General features: G+C 50.2%; 1 protein-coding gene across 1 annotated transcript in view; it reads left to right on the forward strand.

Moving 5' to 3' along the window:
- The first annotated feature begins 22 nt into the window (after positions 1-22).
- CACNA2D2 (calcium channel, voltage-dependent, alpha 2/delta subunit 2) overlaps positions 23-12,480 on the forward strand; it is a 155,434-nt gene continuing 142,976 nt past the window's right edge. Inside the window, exon 1 of the mRNA XM_006873646.1 lies at positions 23-207. Within this exon, the coding sequence (XP_006873708.1) occupies positions 23-207 (185 nt within the window). The remainder of the gene's footprint in view (positions 208-12,480) is intronic.

The raw sequence follows: 12,480 nt of genomic DNA on the forward strand, positions 1-12,480 counted from the left end.
GCGCCGCATCTTGAATGGAAACATGGCGGTGCCGGCTCGGACCTGCGGCGCCTCCCGGCCCGGCCCGGCGCAAACCTGGCGCCCCTGGCCCGGCCCTGGTGCCGGGTGCCCGGAGCTCGGGCCCCCGCTGCTGGTACTGCTGCTGCCGCTGCTATCGCTACTTGCCGCCCCTGGCGCCTCTGCTTACAGCTTCCCTCAGCAGCACACGTAAGTGGCCCCAGACGGCCGTGGGACCCCGGACGAGCCTTGCACATCCCCTTCGCCCCCACGGCTCGCGTCTGCTCCCCCCCCACCAGCCACCCGCCCTCTCTACTGCTCCCCGCTCTTGGAGTCCTGGAGGGCGGGCAGTCGCAATCCCAGCGCTTCTGACTGCGTCGCGAAACTTCCCGGTGGTGCCCCTGCCTCTTCCCCTTGCCTCACAACCAGGCACGACTCGAGCTCGAAGCCCCCGGCTTGGGATGAAAGGTCCGAGTTTGCCAGTTGATTTCCCTGCCGGTAACCCTCTAAAAGGAGCACCCAGGGTTGGGTGAGGGGATGGCCAGCGACCCCTACCCGATGCGTCTACCCCACGTTCCTTTCCTGGTGAAAAGCTGGCGCTTAAGGGCACTTCCATCAACACATATCTTAATGGGCCTTTTCCTTTGAGGGGTACCTGGAAGCAGAGGATGGGAGCATCTTCTTGATGTGACCAGTGACATAGAAAGGGTCGATGTTCCATATTCTTGGCCATCACTTCCACCTGGGGGGAGGGTGTCCTGTAAAGCCCAATTGGAAGGTGAAGGAGTAGGGAGGAGGATGGCAGAAGGTGGACCCTTGCCTATCCCTGCTGCTGCTGCTACCAAAGGGGAAATCATCTACTGGCCCTGCCAGCTTCTACTGGTTTGTGGTCCTTCTGAAGATTCTTGCTCTCTTTAAGAGCCCCAAAACTCAGGTATCCTCCTTTGATTAAGCTTGGCCAGATGTGTCTGGGGCTGGAGTGGGTATTCCATGCATGTGGACTTTACATGTGGACTTTAGAACAGCTGTTTCTGTGGACTCCATGCCCAGCCTTGTGTGATGCCCAGACACCCCTTGTTCTAGTGACTTTGGGAAACAGTGACCGCCTTGCTGTCTGTTATCTGTCCTGAGTCCACCTGTCCCTGGATCCCATCACCGGTGGTGGAGCCTGAGGTTTTGGGCATGAGTAACCTGACTGGTAACCTGGCTGCTGGTGGCCAAGGGGTAGAATCTGGCTTCAGAGAATGGAAGAGACTGACTCTGTGTTATTAGACCAATTCTGCCCAAGAGTAGGAACCCATAGTTTTGCCACAAAACCTGTCAACTGGAGTTGTAGGTTCTTCCAGGGACAGACAAACTCGGGAAAGGCACTTCTCTGGGTCTCTCTCTGTCTTGTCATATCTCTCTCCTTGCGCAGCCTGGCTGTGCTCAGGCGGGTGATCAGTTGGCAAATTATAGATGCTACATGGACGTGTCCTCTGTCAACGGTCTGGATTTTTTGTGTGTATCTGTGGGAGGTGGGGGTGCACAGGGAGAAGAGAATCGTATGGAAGTCAGGGCTGGTGGGTGCTTTGTCTTTTCATTTGCTTTCATGAAAATGAAGTGAAAACACAGTGTTTTAAGAGAGCAAAAGCATTATGTGGTGGTTGTTTTTTTCTTCCTCAAAGCTAAGCACAGACCAAGGTACAATTCTTCCCCCCCCCCCCAATCATTTCATAGCTCCTTGAGTGAAGGTTTGAGTAGTGTCTCCTTTCACTTCTCCCCTACATCGCTCCCTCTCTCTGCAGTGGGCCTGATAGCTGCTGGGTCTGCTTAAGCCCACCTCAAAGCTATTGTGAGACCCTGACCAGAATGGACACCTGTCCCTCTGCCCCCAGCCAGAAGATAGTGAGGCGGGCTTGATGGCAGCGGCACATTTTCAGCTGGATGCTCTCCTCTTGTTGGTATAGTTGGAGCTAATTTGAGGATTTGGGACATGTCTTGCAAACCATAATTAGGGAGCAAGAATGGGGGAGTGGGAGCTGCGGAACTGCAAAGGTCTGGGGGGAGGTGACAAATGGTGTGACGATGAAGCAGGTTTGCCATGATAGCCAGTGCCCTTCTGTTGCCCTGGTCCCTGCAGATGTGGATGCCCATTGATCCTGGGAGAGAGGAAGGGGAGGAAATCAAGTGAGTCTCCCCTTCCCCCACATGCCTTTGACTGATTAGAGTTGGGGCTTTTGTTGAACTGACATGAAAGGCTGAGGCTGCCTTGGGGACCAGAGGTCTCTGTGGGACCGCTCAGGGGAAGGTGGCCTTTCTGAACCCTTTCCTAGGTCGTTTTGACCAGGCCATTTTGGAGCCAAGCCATGCTGGATGAAACTTCAATACAGGTGGCTTTCTGAAGTAGGGAGCAAGACCCTCAACCTCATGGGATTGGAGGACGAACCCTCCATCGGGAAAGTCATTTCCTCATGAGATGTCTGGCGGCGTGAAGGGGTTCAGCTTTGTAAGCTGCTGCCTTTTATGCAAGCACTGATTTGGGGTCTATTCTACCTGTAATCCCTCTGGCAGAGTGCATTTCTCCCCGTCAAGCAAAGTGAACCAAAGCTGCCCCTGGATTGAGGAGGGCAGAGGAGTTACCACTGGAGGGGATACAGGGCTTTGGTGTTAGGACAGGGGCATCTCGCCCCACTTGGACCTGGACCAGGGTTACAAATACAAAGGCTACCTGTACTCAAATGTGTGTGTGCTTACATGTATGTCTGCAGGGGGCAGCGGAGATGGAGTCGGAGCACACACACTCCCTTTCACCTGTTTCCTCCTTTTTCCGATTAGATTAGACCATTGCCAGCCAACAGAACTGCTGCTGGTTTGAGGGGCAGCTCGCCTTGCTTTGCTACCCTTGTGTCTTTGCCTCTCCATAACCTGAGAGTCACCTCCTGCTTTCCCACCCCCTTTATGGGACCTCCTATTTTTCTCTTGCATCAATCTCCCTGTGCCCACCCTGCCCTACCAGCCTCTTTTGTTCGCTCTCTTGGGTCTCTGTCATCCCTGGGTTTCTCTGCCCCTGCTCTGAGCTGCCCAACTGGCTACACTCTTTGGCACAGCTGTGCTCCAGTGATGGTGATGACCAATGCCCCCCTTCCTCTGGGATTGGGTGTGTTTTGAGCAGGGGGCCTAAGAGGTTGGACATTAATGACAGAGAGAGGGTATGTTCCTCTCCTGAGCGGACACACGGGGAACCCTGCCTGAGACGGGGCATGCGTCAGCCTGGCAACGGTTAATGGTGGGTGACGTGTGTGTGTCTGTCTGGGCCTCTGAGCCTGTCTCCACCTCCCTGTGGTTGTCCTTGCTGGAGGAAGGTAACACACACACCTGGGTTACCCGTCTCCCCAACAACTTGCTACAGATTTTATAGGGGGAGTGAGGCAGGCTTTATGTCCTTCTGTCTCTTTGCTGGGATACAGAGCTGCAGGTGCTCAGATCCTGCCTGGTGCTGAGGGCTGTGGGCCGGCTCTGGATGCTGTATTCATTGGATGCCTCCTACTGGCCAGTGGAGTCAGGCTAGCTCCCAAGAAGGGAAGTAGTCTGTTTGAAGACAAGTCCTTTCATAGTCTGCGAGGTGAGTCGCACTCCAAATCCTTTGTCACACTGTGTCCCCAAGGAGAGACTGACTCCATCTGTCCCCATGAGTAGAATGAGCATTTCTAGTCATTTTTGTCTGTCTTTGAGTTGGGGCATAGCTTGGAGTCATGCTAAGTGTCAGGGGTAGGCCCTATGGGCTCAAGCTTTGACCTCCAGAGCTGGTCCTCTCCATGGGAATGACCTTGACACTGTTTCCCCAGCTGAGATTATAGATCTCCTTAAGAAGCTGGTGGTTTAATGGGAGGGAGTATAGCATCTGATGGGCAGAAAGGACACCACGGTGGCTCTTGTTACCATTAGCATCGGGCCCCAATGCTGCAGCCTGATGGACTCCCACTTACCAGTCTTCTCTTAGCACTTCTAAACACCATCCTGTCTGCTTTGCCCTCTATACTCGGTGCTTTCACAGGGGGCGGTTTAGAGCCCCTTCTTCACAATCTCATACCCATACTTTCCATAGGTCTCCCTATAACTATGGACTGTGCCATTTTTTCAGGCTCTGCCCACCCACATAGGATACCAGTTCCATGAGGACAGACTCGGGGCACCTCCCTCCCTCCCTCCCCACAGACTGGCTTGGCTATGGTAGGGAACACTGCCAGGTTTCCCATTCTGTTCCTCTGTCCTCTTCTGGGTCTCAGGCAACCCTGGGACCTTCTTTAGGTCAAGACTGCCCTACTGGCCTGGTACTTATAGCCCAGTGCCTACATCCACTCACAAGCACATGCATACAGGCAGTATTGGAGCCTGGGCCCAGGGGTTTCCCTCCCCTGAGGCTTTGAAAAGGAGCATTGGTGGTACAATGAGTCAAGCATTGGGCTGCTGACCACAAAGTTGGCAGTTCAAACCTACCAGCTGTTCCTTGGGAGGAAGATGAGGCTGTCTGCTCCTGTAAAAAGCTGGACTCTTGGAAGGTCTATGGAGCAGTTCTCCTATGAGGTCGCATGAGTTGGAATCAACTTGACAGCAGCGTATGAAAGCTTTGAACTATGACTGGGCTAACCTGGCAAGGGAAGTCTTGGTGTGGTGCTATGGAATAAAGCACTAGACCCCAAGGTCGGTTTGAACCACAGGATCAGCGGTTCAAACTCAGTTGGAACCAACTCAACCACACTCAACAGCAACAATATGGCAGGGTGGGCTGGGGAGTGGGACAGAAGGAACTCCCTCTCCAGATTCCAGTATTAGAGAAGGATCATTGTGACAGTAATGGAAACCTGAGGTTGGATCCTCTGAAGGACCCACATGTATGACAAAAATCCCGTAGCAACTTTGTCAGACCTGACAGAACTTCAGAGGACTCGAACCTTATAGATACTTGGGTTTTCTGACCATCTGGACAGGTGGGGGCCTGGGTGCTAGAGAACCAGGCTTTTGAGGGTGTGTTGCTTGAAAACTCTTTAAGGGGCAGCTGGAGATTTGGGAGTCAAAGGAGAATAGGCAAGGGTCATTATCCAGTGGAGTAGAGTATTGGCATCTGAAGGATTGTTGTTGTTAAGTGCTGTTCAGTTGGTTCCAACTCATAGCGACCCTGTAGGGTTTCTGAGGAGAGGTTGGTGGGTTTGAACCACTAACCTTACAGCCCAAACCAACTTTGCAGTCCAGTGCTTATCCTAAGGCACCATACCAGGGTTTCTTTTTCCCAGCCTCACTACTGCCACACACACACACACACACACACACACACACACACACACACCCCTCCCCTAGGCTGTGACTGCTGTTGCTGCCCTTGGCAGCCCCTCCAAAGGCATTCTGGCTTCCTGATTAGAGCTTTGCCTCGAGACCTGATGATTTGAGTCTTTAAGTAGTCAGCCTCAGGGCCTAAGGTCTGGAGAGAGGGCACTCTGGGACCTGGGGTACTCCAAAAGCTGGGTAAGGACTTCCCCACTGCTGGCTACGTCCTTCTCTTCAGCTGGGGAGACTCTCTTCATGTCAGTTGTGGGGGTTTTTTGGGTTTTTTTCTTCTTCTTTCTTCCTGGTGCCTACTGTCTAAATAAGAAGCTACAGAATCAATATTCGTATTCCCAGTGGGAAGTGTATGTATGATTTTTGTTTTTCCCTTTCCCTTCCTCTCTTGTGCTGTAACCTGAAGTACCTCCTGAACTGCCTGTGGCTAAGGAGGGTTGGGGAGGGTACGGGTCACCACATAGATTGAGAAGCCTTTAGGGAGGTTGAGGGCCTCACAGAGTTCTCTTGAGGTTAGCTTAAAGAAGTTAAAGGCCTGGTCATTTGGCTCCACATGATCTGAGACTGGCCTTTTGTAGGCAGGATGTAGGGTATGAAAGGTCATGAGGCCATGTCTGGTCCTAGGGAATTTGTGATAAGGGCATGTCCAGCTGAGCCTGTGCTTTGAATGCCAGACACCTGTCCCCTGATTCAGTCAGGCCCTACCAACACTTGGGACTTGAGGGGCTTTCTGGATCTTTCGTCCTGTGCTTGACTCCTACCTCAGCCTGTGTGTGTGAGCTTGTGTGTGGAAATGTGTTCATGTAGTATGTACTCAAACCTGTGATTGTGCGCATATTTATGTGCATGTGTTTGGTGTGTTCGTTGACGTGTGCTTGCATGTGTGTTCATTATGTGAGGGCACATGTGCTTGTATGTGTGTTTATGTGTGAATATGCACCCTTGTTGTTGTCCTGTGGAGTTTGTATGCTTGTGTGCACAGGAATGGGTATGTGTGTGCTCACATGTTTGCACAGTTTTAGGCATATGGCGGTGTGAATAAGAATGTATGTGTGCATACGCCTGTGTGCATATATACACAGTTTATATCTCTGCACCCAGGATGCACTCCCAGTGCTCACTCTCTGTACCCGCCTTTGAGGTATGCCAATGTTCAGCTGAGTAAACGCTGCCAGTGGGGAATAAAGCTGCCTGGTTGTATGGACCAATGTTTTGCAAACTTTATGTCAGAAACAGCCCGAGTTAAGACTGAGCTGGAAAGTTTGATCATCTACCAACTGGCATGATGACAGTCTGTAAAGGAAACACACAGAGGCTGCGCGTCCTTGTAACTCAAATTTGCAAACTGAATGGCATTTTAGATTCTCTGGGATTTGAGTAGTTTGGTGAGTCCTTTGAAGCCAAGCGTCTTTGCAAATAGCATGTGAAAAATGCAGAAGATGGGCTATGAAGGTCTGAGGAGTGCATTTGACTGCAAGGGCTCAGGTGGGTTGGGAAACCCTGCTGTGTGACCTTAGGCTGGCATCATTTCCTCTTGGAGCTGAGCCAGAGCCAGTGCTTCTCATTTTCACACTCAAGGGGCTGGAGACTGACACCCCCGGAGTATCTGCTGTGCATTTGGGGTCCTTGCCCTCAGCAAGATATCCATGCAGTCAGTTAGCTACAGGGCATCCTTTTGGGGTGTATAAGCTTTGGATTCAGGAGAAAGATAAGACTTTCTGCTCCTGTGAAGATTTAAAGCATTGGAAACCCTACACAGGTTGCTATGAGTCAGAACTAACACAACAGCACTTAACAACAACAACAACAAACTTCGGATTGAATGATCCCTGTACTTGCCTCTATTTTGGGCATCTCCAGTGAAGTCTCTTCCTTTTAAAGGTGACTTTTTGTCCACTGGAGGGTGGGGTTTTTAAATGAGACTGTCTGGGTACCCTGTTCTGGGTGCTGGCTCTGGGGGCTCTGTAAGTCTTCACCTATGAGTTTTGATAGTCATGACAACTGTTAAGCTTTCTTGGCATTCTCAGGGCCTGTGTGTTGTTCATATTGGGATGGTTTGGGGTTTCTTGGCATTTTGGGGAAGGAACTTCTGCAAAGGTGGCTTTGAGGGGCTGGGAGCTTTTGGGCCACTGGGGTTCCTGTAGGGGTGGGAAGCCTGGATGGGACCATCTTCTTGAGCACTCTGGACCTTCCAAGCTTCCCTAACTTGGAAAGAGCATATGGCAGCCATAGAAGTTCCTGGAAATCCCCTTGATCCCATTGTACAGACAGAGAAACTGAGGCCTGAGGTTGGGAAGCAAACCCCACACTTCGGCTAGCTGTACTCACTCTGTAGGCAGGGCCCAGACCCCAACCCCAGTGCTCAATACCTTCTGTATGAAGAGTCACTCCTCACTTGGCTTTCCTTGTACTGTGACGTATAACTGTTTCTCTTGACATTATTCCTGGCATGGGACTGGGGAGCCATTGGAGGCTTCCTTTAGCATACCCTGCAGAGCTAGGTTCCTGTGTCGAAAAGACCCCAGTCCCTGTTGTTTCTCTAGGGCAGACCTTGACATCCCTGTGCCGTTTTGGAGTCGCCAAGGCTTTCCTAGACCCTTCGGGCAGGGCAGCTCTGTCACCACATAGGGTGGGCAGAGTTAGGGCTGTGTGTCCCCTTCTGTGCTGCTGAGTTTCTAGTCTGACATGGCATCATTGTCTTGATAACTTGGTTCTGCAGCCCATGTTCTCCTCCTGCTGGCACTGCCTGAAATGCTGCATTTAAAATCTTAAAGGTCAGGCCTGGTGCTGCCACAGCTTCCAACAAATAAATAATATAACAACCCACCCCGGCCCCACTCCCAACTTCATTTATTTCAAGAGAGAATGAGCTAGTAGAACAGGCCTCCGTGCCGAGGGCTCTTACATATGGACATTTCTCTTCTTCCTTGGTGTGCTGAGGCCAGAGAAGAGGGTTGTGGGACCCTTGGAGTCTTCCCTTCACTCCCTGGGCATCCCCCCAATTATCTGTCATTGAGGGTAAGCAGGGTTAGCTGTGACCCTGACCCCAGAAACTGACCATGGCAGAATCCTATTCGGGACCTGGCATTCAAGGCCCTGCCTGGATTGCCTCTGGCCACAAGTTCTGAATATCCCAGTCTTAGACCTCATGAGCCACTTGCAGATCCTAGTAGGAGCCCTGGTCTTCCCACCCAGCTTTGGATCACCAGATCCTTTTACCAAGCTGGCCTGCTTAACTTGAGTGCTAAGATGAGGAACTGTCCTGACCAGATGCCCTCCTCTGACTCCCTATCCCTTGAGGGCCTCTCCTACAGCCTTGTGCCTCCTTCCTCAGCTCTCTGACCAACTCATAAAGACCCCTGAGGAAATAGACATTGAGCTGACTGCCACCCCCTCAAAAGCTGACTCTGAGGAAAGCATTTGGCTGCAAGGAAAAGAGACTGTTTCCATGCACATAACTCGACTGCCCCAGCTTGGTGATTTTTTTCCTCATGGTTAGGTCCTTTATCCCCTGACAAGAATCCCAGAGTGAATGTGAATTGCCAGCAAGGATTCAATCAGTCCTTGTCTATGATTTGCTTAGCTCTCTTCACTTTCAGTGTGCGGTGGTCTACACTTGGCTGACTCTTCTCATGACAGTAAGATGGTTGCCACAGCTCCAGGCATCATGTGTAGAGCCAGCCATGAGACATAGAAGAGATATTTCCATTCCCTCTGAAGAGCCAAGGAAACCTTGTCCAGAAGCAACCCCCACCCCATAACTTTCCCTTACATCTCATTGGTCAGCACTGGATCACATGCCTGCCTTTAATCCAATCAGAGTCAATAGAGAAAGTCCATCATGATTGGCTCAGGCTAATTAGAATTTAACCTTGAGCTGAAGATGGGTCACCTTGGGGCTGGTGGTGGGAGAGATTCCTACAGATTTAGGCTTTGTTATCAAGAAGGAAGGGGTGTGATGGAGGACTGGGAGACAACATTTACTGCAGACTCAGACAAGAGGCCTGAACATAGGGATGAGGGTAAAGAAGAAGATGTAAGGAAGTTTGGAAGTGTCCATGCTCAGGAAAATGTTTGTAAAGGAAGCAATTGTTTTAACTACATTGCTCATCAAGAGCTGGGCCTTGGGTGATGTATTTCACATATACTATTCAATGCCTTCCATGTGAGAGACCTGGATTCAATTCCCAATCATCTCAGTGGATGCCTGTTTGTTGCTGTGGTAATGAAAGATATCAGCAGACTTTCCAGACTGACAGAACAGGAAGAAAGACCTGGCCTTCTACTTCCATAAAACTAACCTATAAAAACCCAATGGTCACCATAATCCAACCTTGCTGTCACTGGAATCACCATGAGTCAGGGGCAGATGGAAAGACAGCCAACAGCAACAAATCCTACACTGTCAGTCCATTTTTATTCTAATTACATAGGAAAAAAATGAAGTTCAGAAAGGCTAAGTGCTGCTAAAATCACACAGATGATGGAGGCAGGATTCACGCTCCAGTGCTCTGGTCTAAGCAGTAGGCCACTGCCACACCTGGTCTTTCCCCTGCATCCTGTCTCCTTCAGGCAGCCTCAATTCCAACACCCCACACTCCCAACACTTCCGTGGCATGTGCAAGAGCTGCCTCTCTCATTAGACCAAGGTCCTCAGAGGCTGGTGTCATGGAGGTTGCTGACTTTTTCATTGAGCCTTAACACCTTGAGGTCTTGGAGGCACCTCAGGGACTATAAGTAGGGAGTTTTTGGCCCCCAGTCTCTCTCCCAGTAGAACAGCCCCATCCTGAAATGTGGATGGGTCTGAGTCAGTGGAAATTCTGAAATCATGTAACTCCTGTGTGATAGAGATGGGGAAACTGAGGGCCAGAATGGAAAGGGAAGCTGCCTTGGACCACTCAGTCACTGAGGCATAGCCTTGATCAGAACCTGGGGAGGGGCAGCTACTGATCCTGGACTTGTTGAGCTGTGCCAATTGAGTTTGGTCAGTGAGGGATCTGATGAGGCTGCTGAGGGCATTCAGGTCACACTCCTGCCTCAGGCAGGGCTAAGCTCAGGCTATCCCAGGCAACTGGGAGCCACTGACAGGTATGGACAAGCTGAGAGGTTGCTGACAGAGGAGTATGTCCTGCTGTTGCAGAGAAGCTGTGGCTCAATGGACCACAGCCAAGGAAGTACCCCATAGACATGGCCGGAGGGGGGCCTAACTTTGACTGGGCACTGCCTATGAGGTTTTATTCTTAGCTTGTTGGGGGCCTGAACACATGTGGATATATTCTTGTGCCTTCTCACTATGGAAAGCACTGGGGTGCCTTTGGGCAGGACTTCCAATAATGCAAGATCCGTGATCTGATGCAGCCATGTCCTCATGGTCTGGCCCCTCACCCTTCCCATTATTTTCTCAGCTCTGTTCTCTGCACCAGTCCTGGGACAGTGAAAAGGCGTCATTCACCTAAAGGCACAAGACTTAGGAGGATGAAGCTGTGAGCGCTAAGTCCGACCACGTTCAGTAGACTCCTGTGAACTCAGGTAGAGACCTGGTTGCCCAGCAGTATGGCAACACATGAGGACTCCTGGGCCAAGAGACAGTGAGTGACATGACATAGCTACAGAGGACTAAAGTGGAGAGTGAAGCATCCAGCTGATAAGAAGTGAGGGAATATGGTTTCTGGTTTGGGCGGTGGCAGAGACAGCAAGGTAGGAAAGGCTCCGTGGGGAAGGGATTGAAAACCCAGAGAAACTGTGCTCATGGAACAACACCTGAGCTCTGGATCTACCATAAGATCCAGAATGCCATTTACCTGCATGTGCAAGTTGAAAAATCACAATATAAAGGAAAATACTGCAAGTGAGGAATAGCTTGAGTTGGGACTCCCTCTGCAGCAAGACCAGCACAGGGAACCAGCGCTAAAAGCAGTGCAGTGACATTTGCAAAAGGAGGTGCAGAAGATTCTATACATTTTTTCCTCCTCTTCCCTGTCACACCTCCTTTGCCCAGCTCAGACACCTTCAGGCGGGTGGGTGCATCCCCCCCACACCAAAAAAAAAAGTCCAGCACTGACCCCACAGTACAGAGAGAAAGAGCTTGGTGGCTGTTTACGACATCAGCCTTGGGGTCGGAGGCCTACATAGCAAGAAAAAAAGCAGGCCCGTCATGCCTGACAAACCATAGAACAATCTGTAAAACCCCAACATAACAGGGCACACCTATCTCGAGAATTACACTGTGCACATGCAGATACCTAACTGACCTTCAGAGACAAAATTAGTAGACAATCTTTCTCCCGTTAACTTCTCAATATCTGTGTGGCTTCACAGTGATGACTAAAGGAGGGGCCTGAGCAAGCGGATCCTCCCACCCACTGCTGGAGGCTTCTATGGTGCATACACACTGTCTGTGTAGCAAGGCGACTGGAAAGTCGGCCACAGTTTTATTTTTGTTTCAAAGTGTTGCTTTTTGTTTCTGCTTTTATATTGCTTCTGCTTTTGGTCCTTTTGATTACACATTTTTCCTGGAGGTGGGAGCTTTTTCTCCCATTGTTACCCAAGAAGAGACAGCAATCATGGCCATATAGCCAAGCTACAAGTATACCCCATAATATTCCACCATTGAGACAAGAGTCAATAACAGCTGCCTAGCATTACTTACAAAAAGGGAGGCCTGTCTCCTGATCATTTCCACCAGGAGACATCAGTAAGCTTAATAACACAACAACAAACATCCATTTAAGCATTAAAAAACCCATATAACTACTGGAAATGACAAAAGATCTCAGACACAACAAATGATCTCAAAACATGTACAAAAACAGAAAAGAGTAACTGAGGCAAATGCGATGGAGACAAAGGCTCCCCAGAAGAGGAAGAGCAGGTTTTGGATTTGTCTGAGAAGGAATTCAGAAGAACGATACGGAAACAAATTCAAATGCTCCGAAAAGTGGTGGAGGAAAACAAGGAAGAAGTCAGGAAAGCACTACAAGAGCAATCAAACAAGATTGATAAAGCATTGGAAACAATTCAAAACCTGCAAAACAATTTATTATGATTAATAATAAAATATCAGAAATACACTGAAAGGGGAATGAAGCAGACTAGAAGAGATGGAAGCCAGATTGTCTTCCGACAAATCTCTCAATACTACTAAGATAGAAGAGCAAGCAGAAAAAA

Source organism: Chrysochloris asiatica, unplaced genomic scaffold (genome assembly GCF_000296735.1).
Source record: "Chrysochloris asiatica unplaced genomic scaffold, ChrAsi1.0 scaffold00246, whole genome shotgun sequence".
NCBI classification, from domain to species: Eukaryota; Metazoa; Chordata; class Mammalia; order Afrosoricida; family Chrysochloridae; genus Chrysochloris; species Chrysochloris asiatica.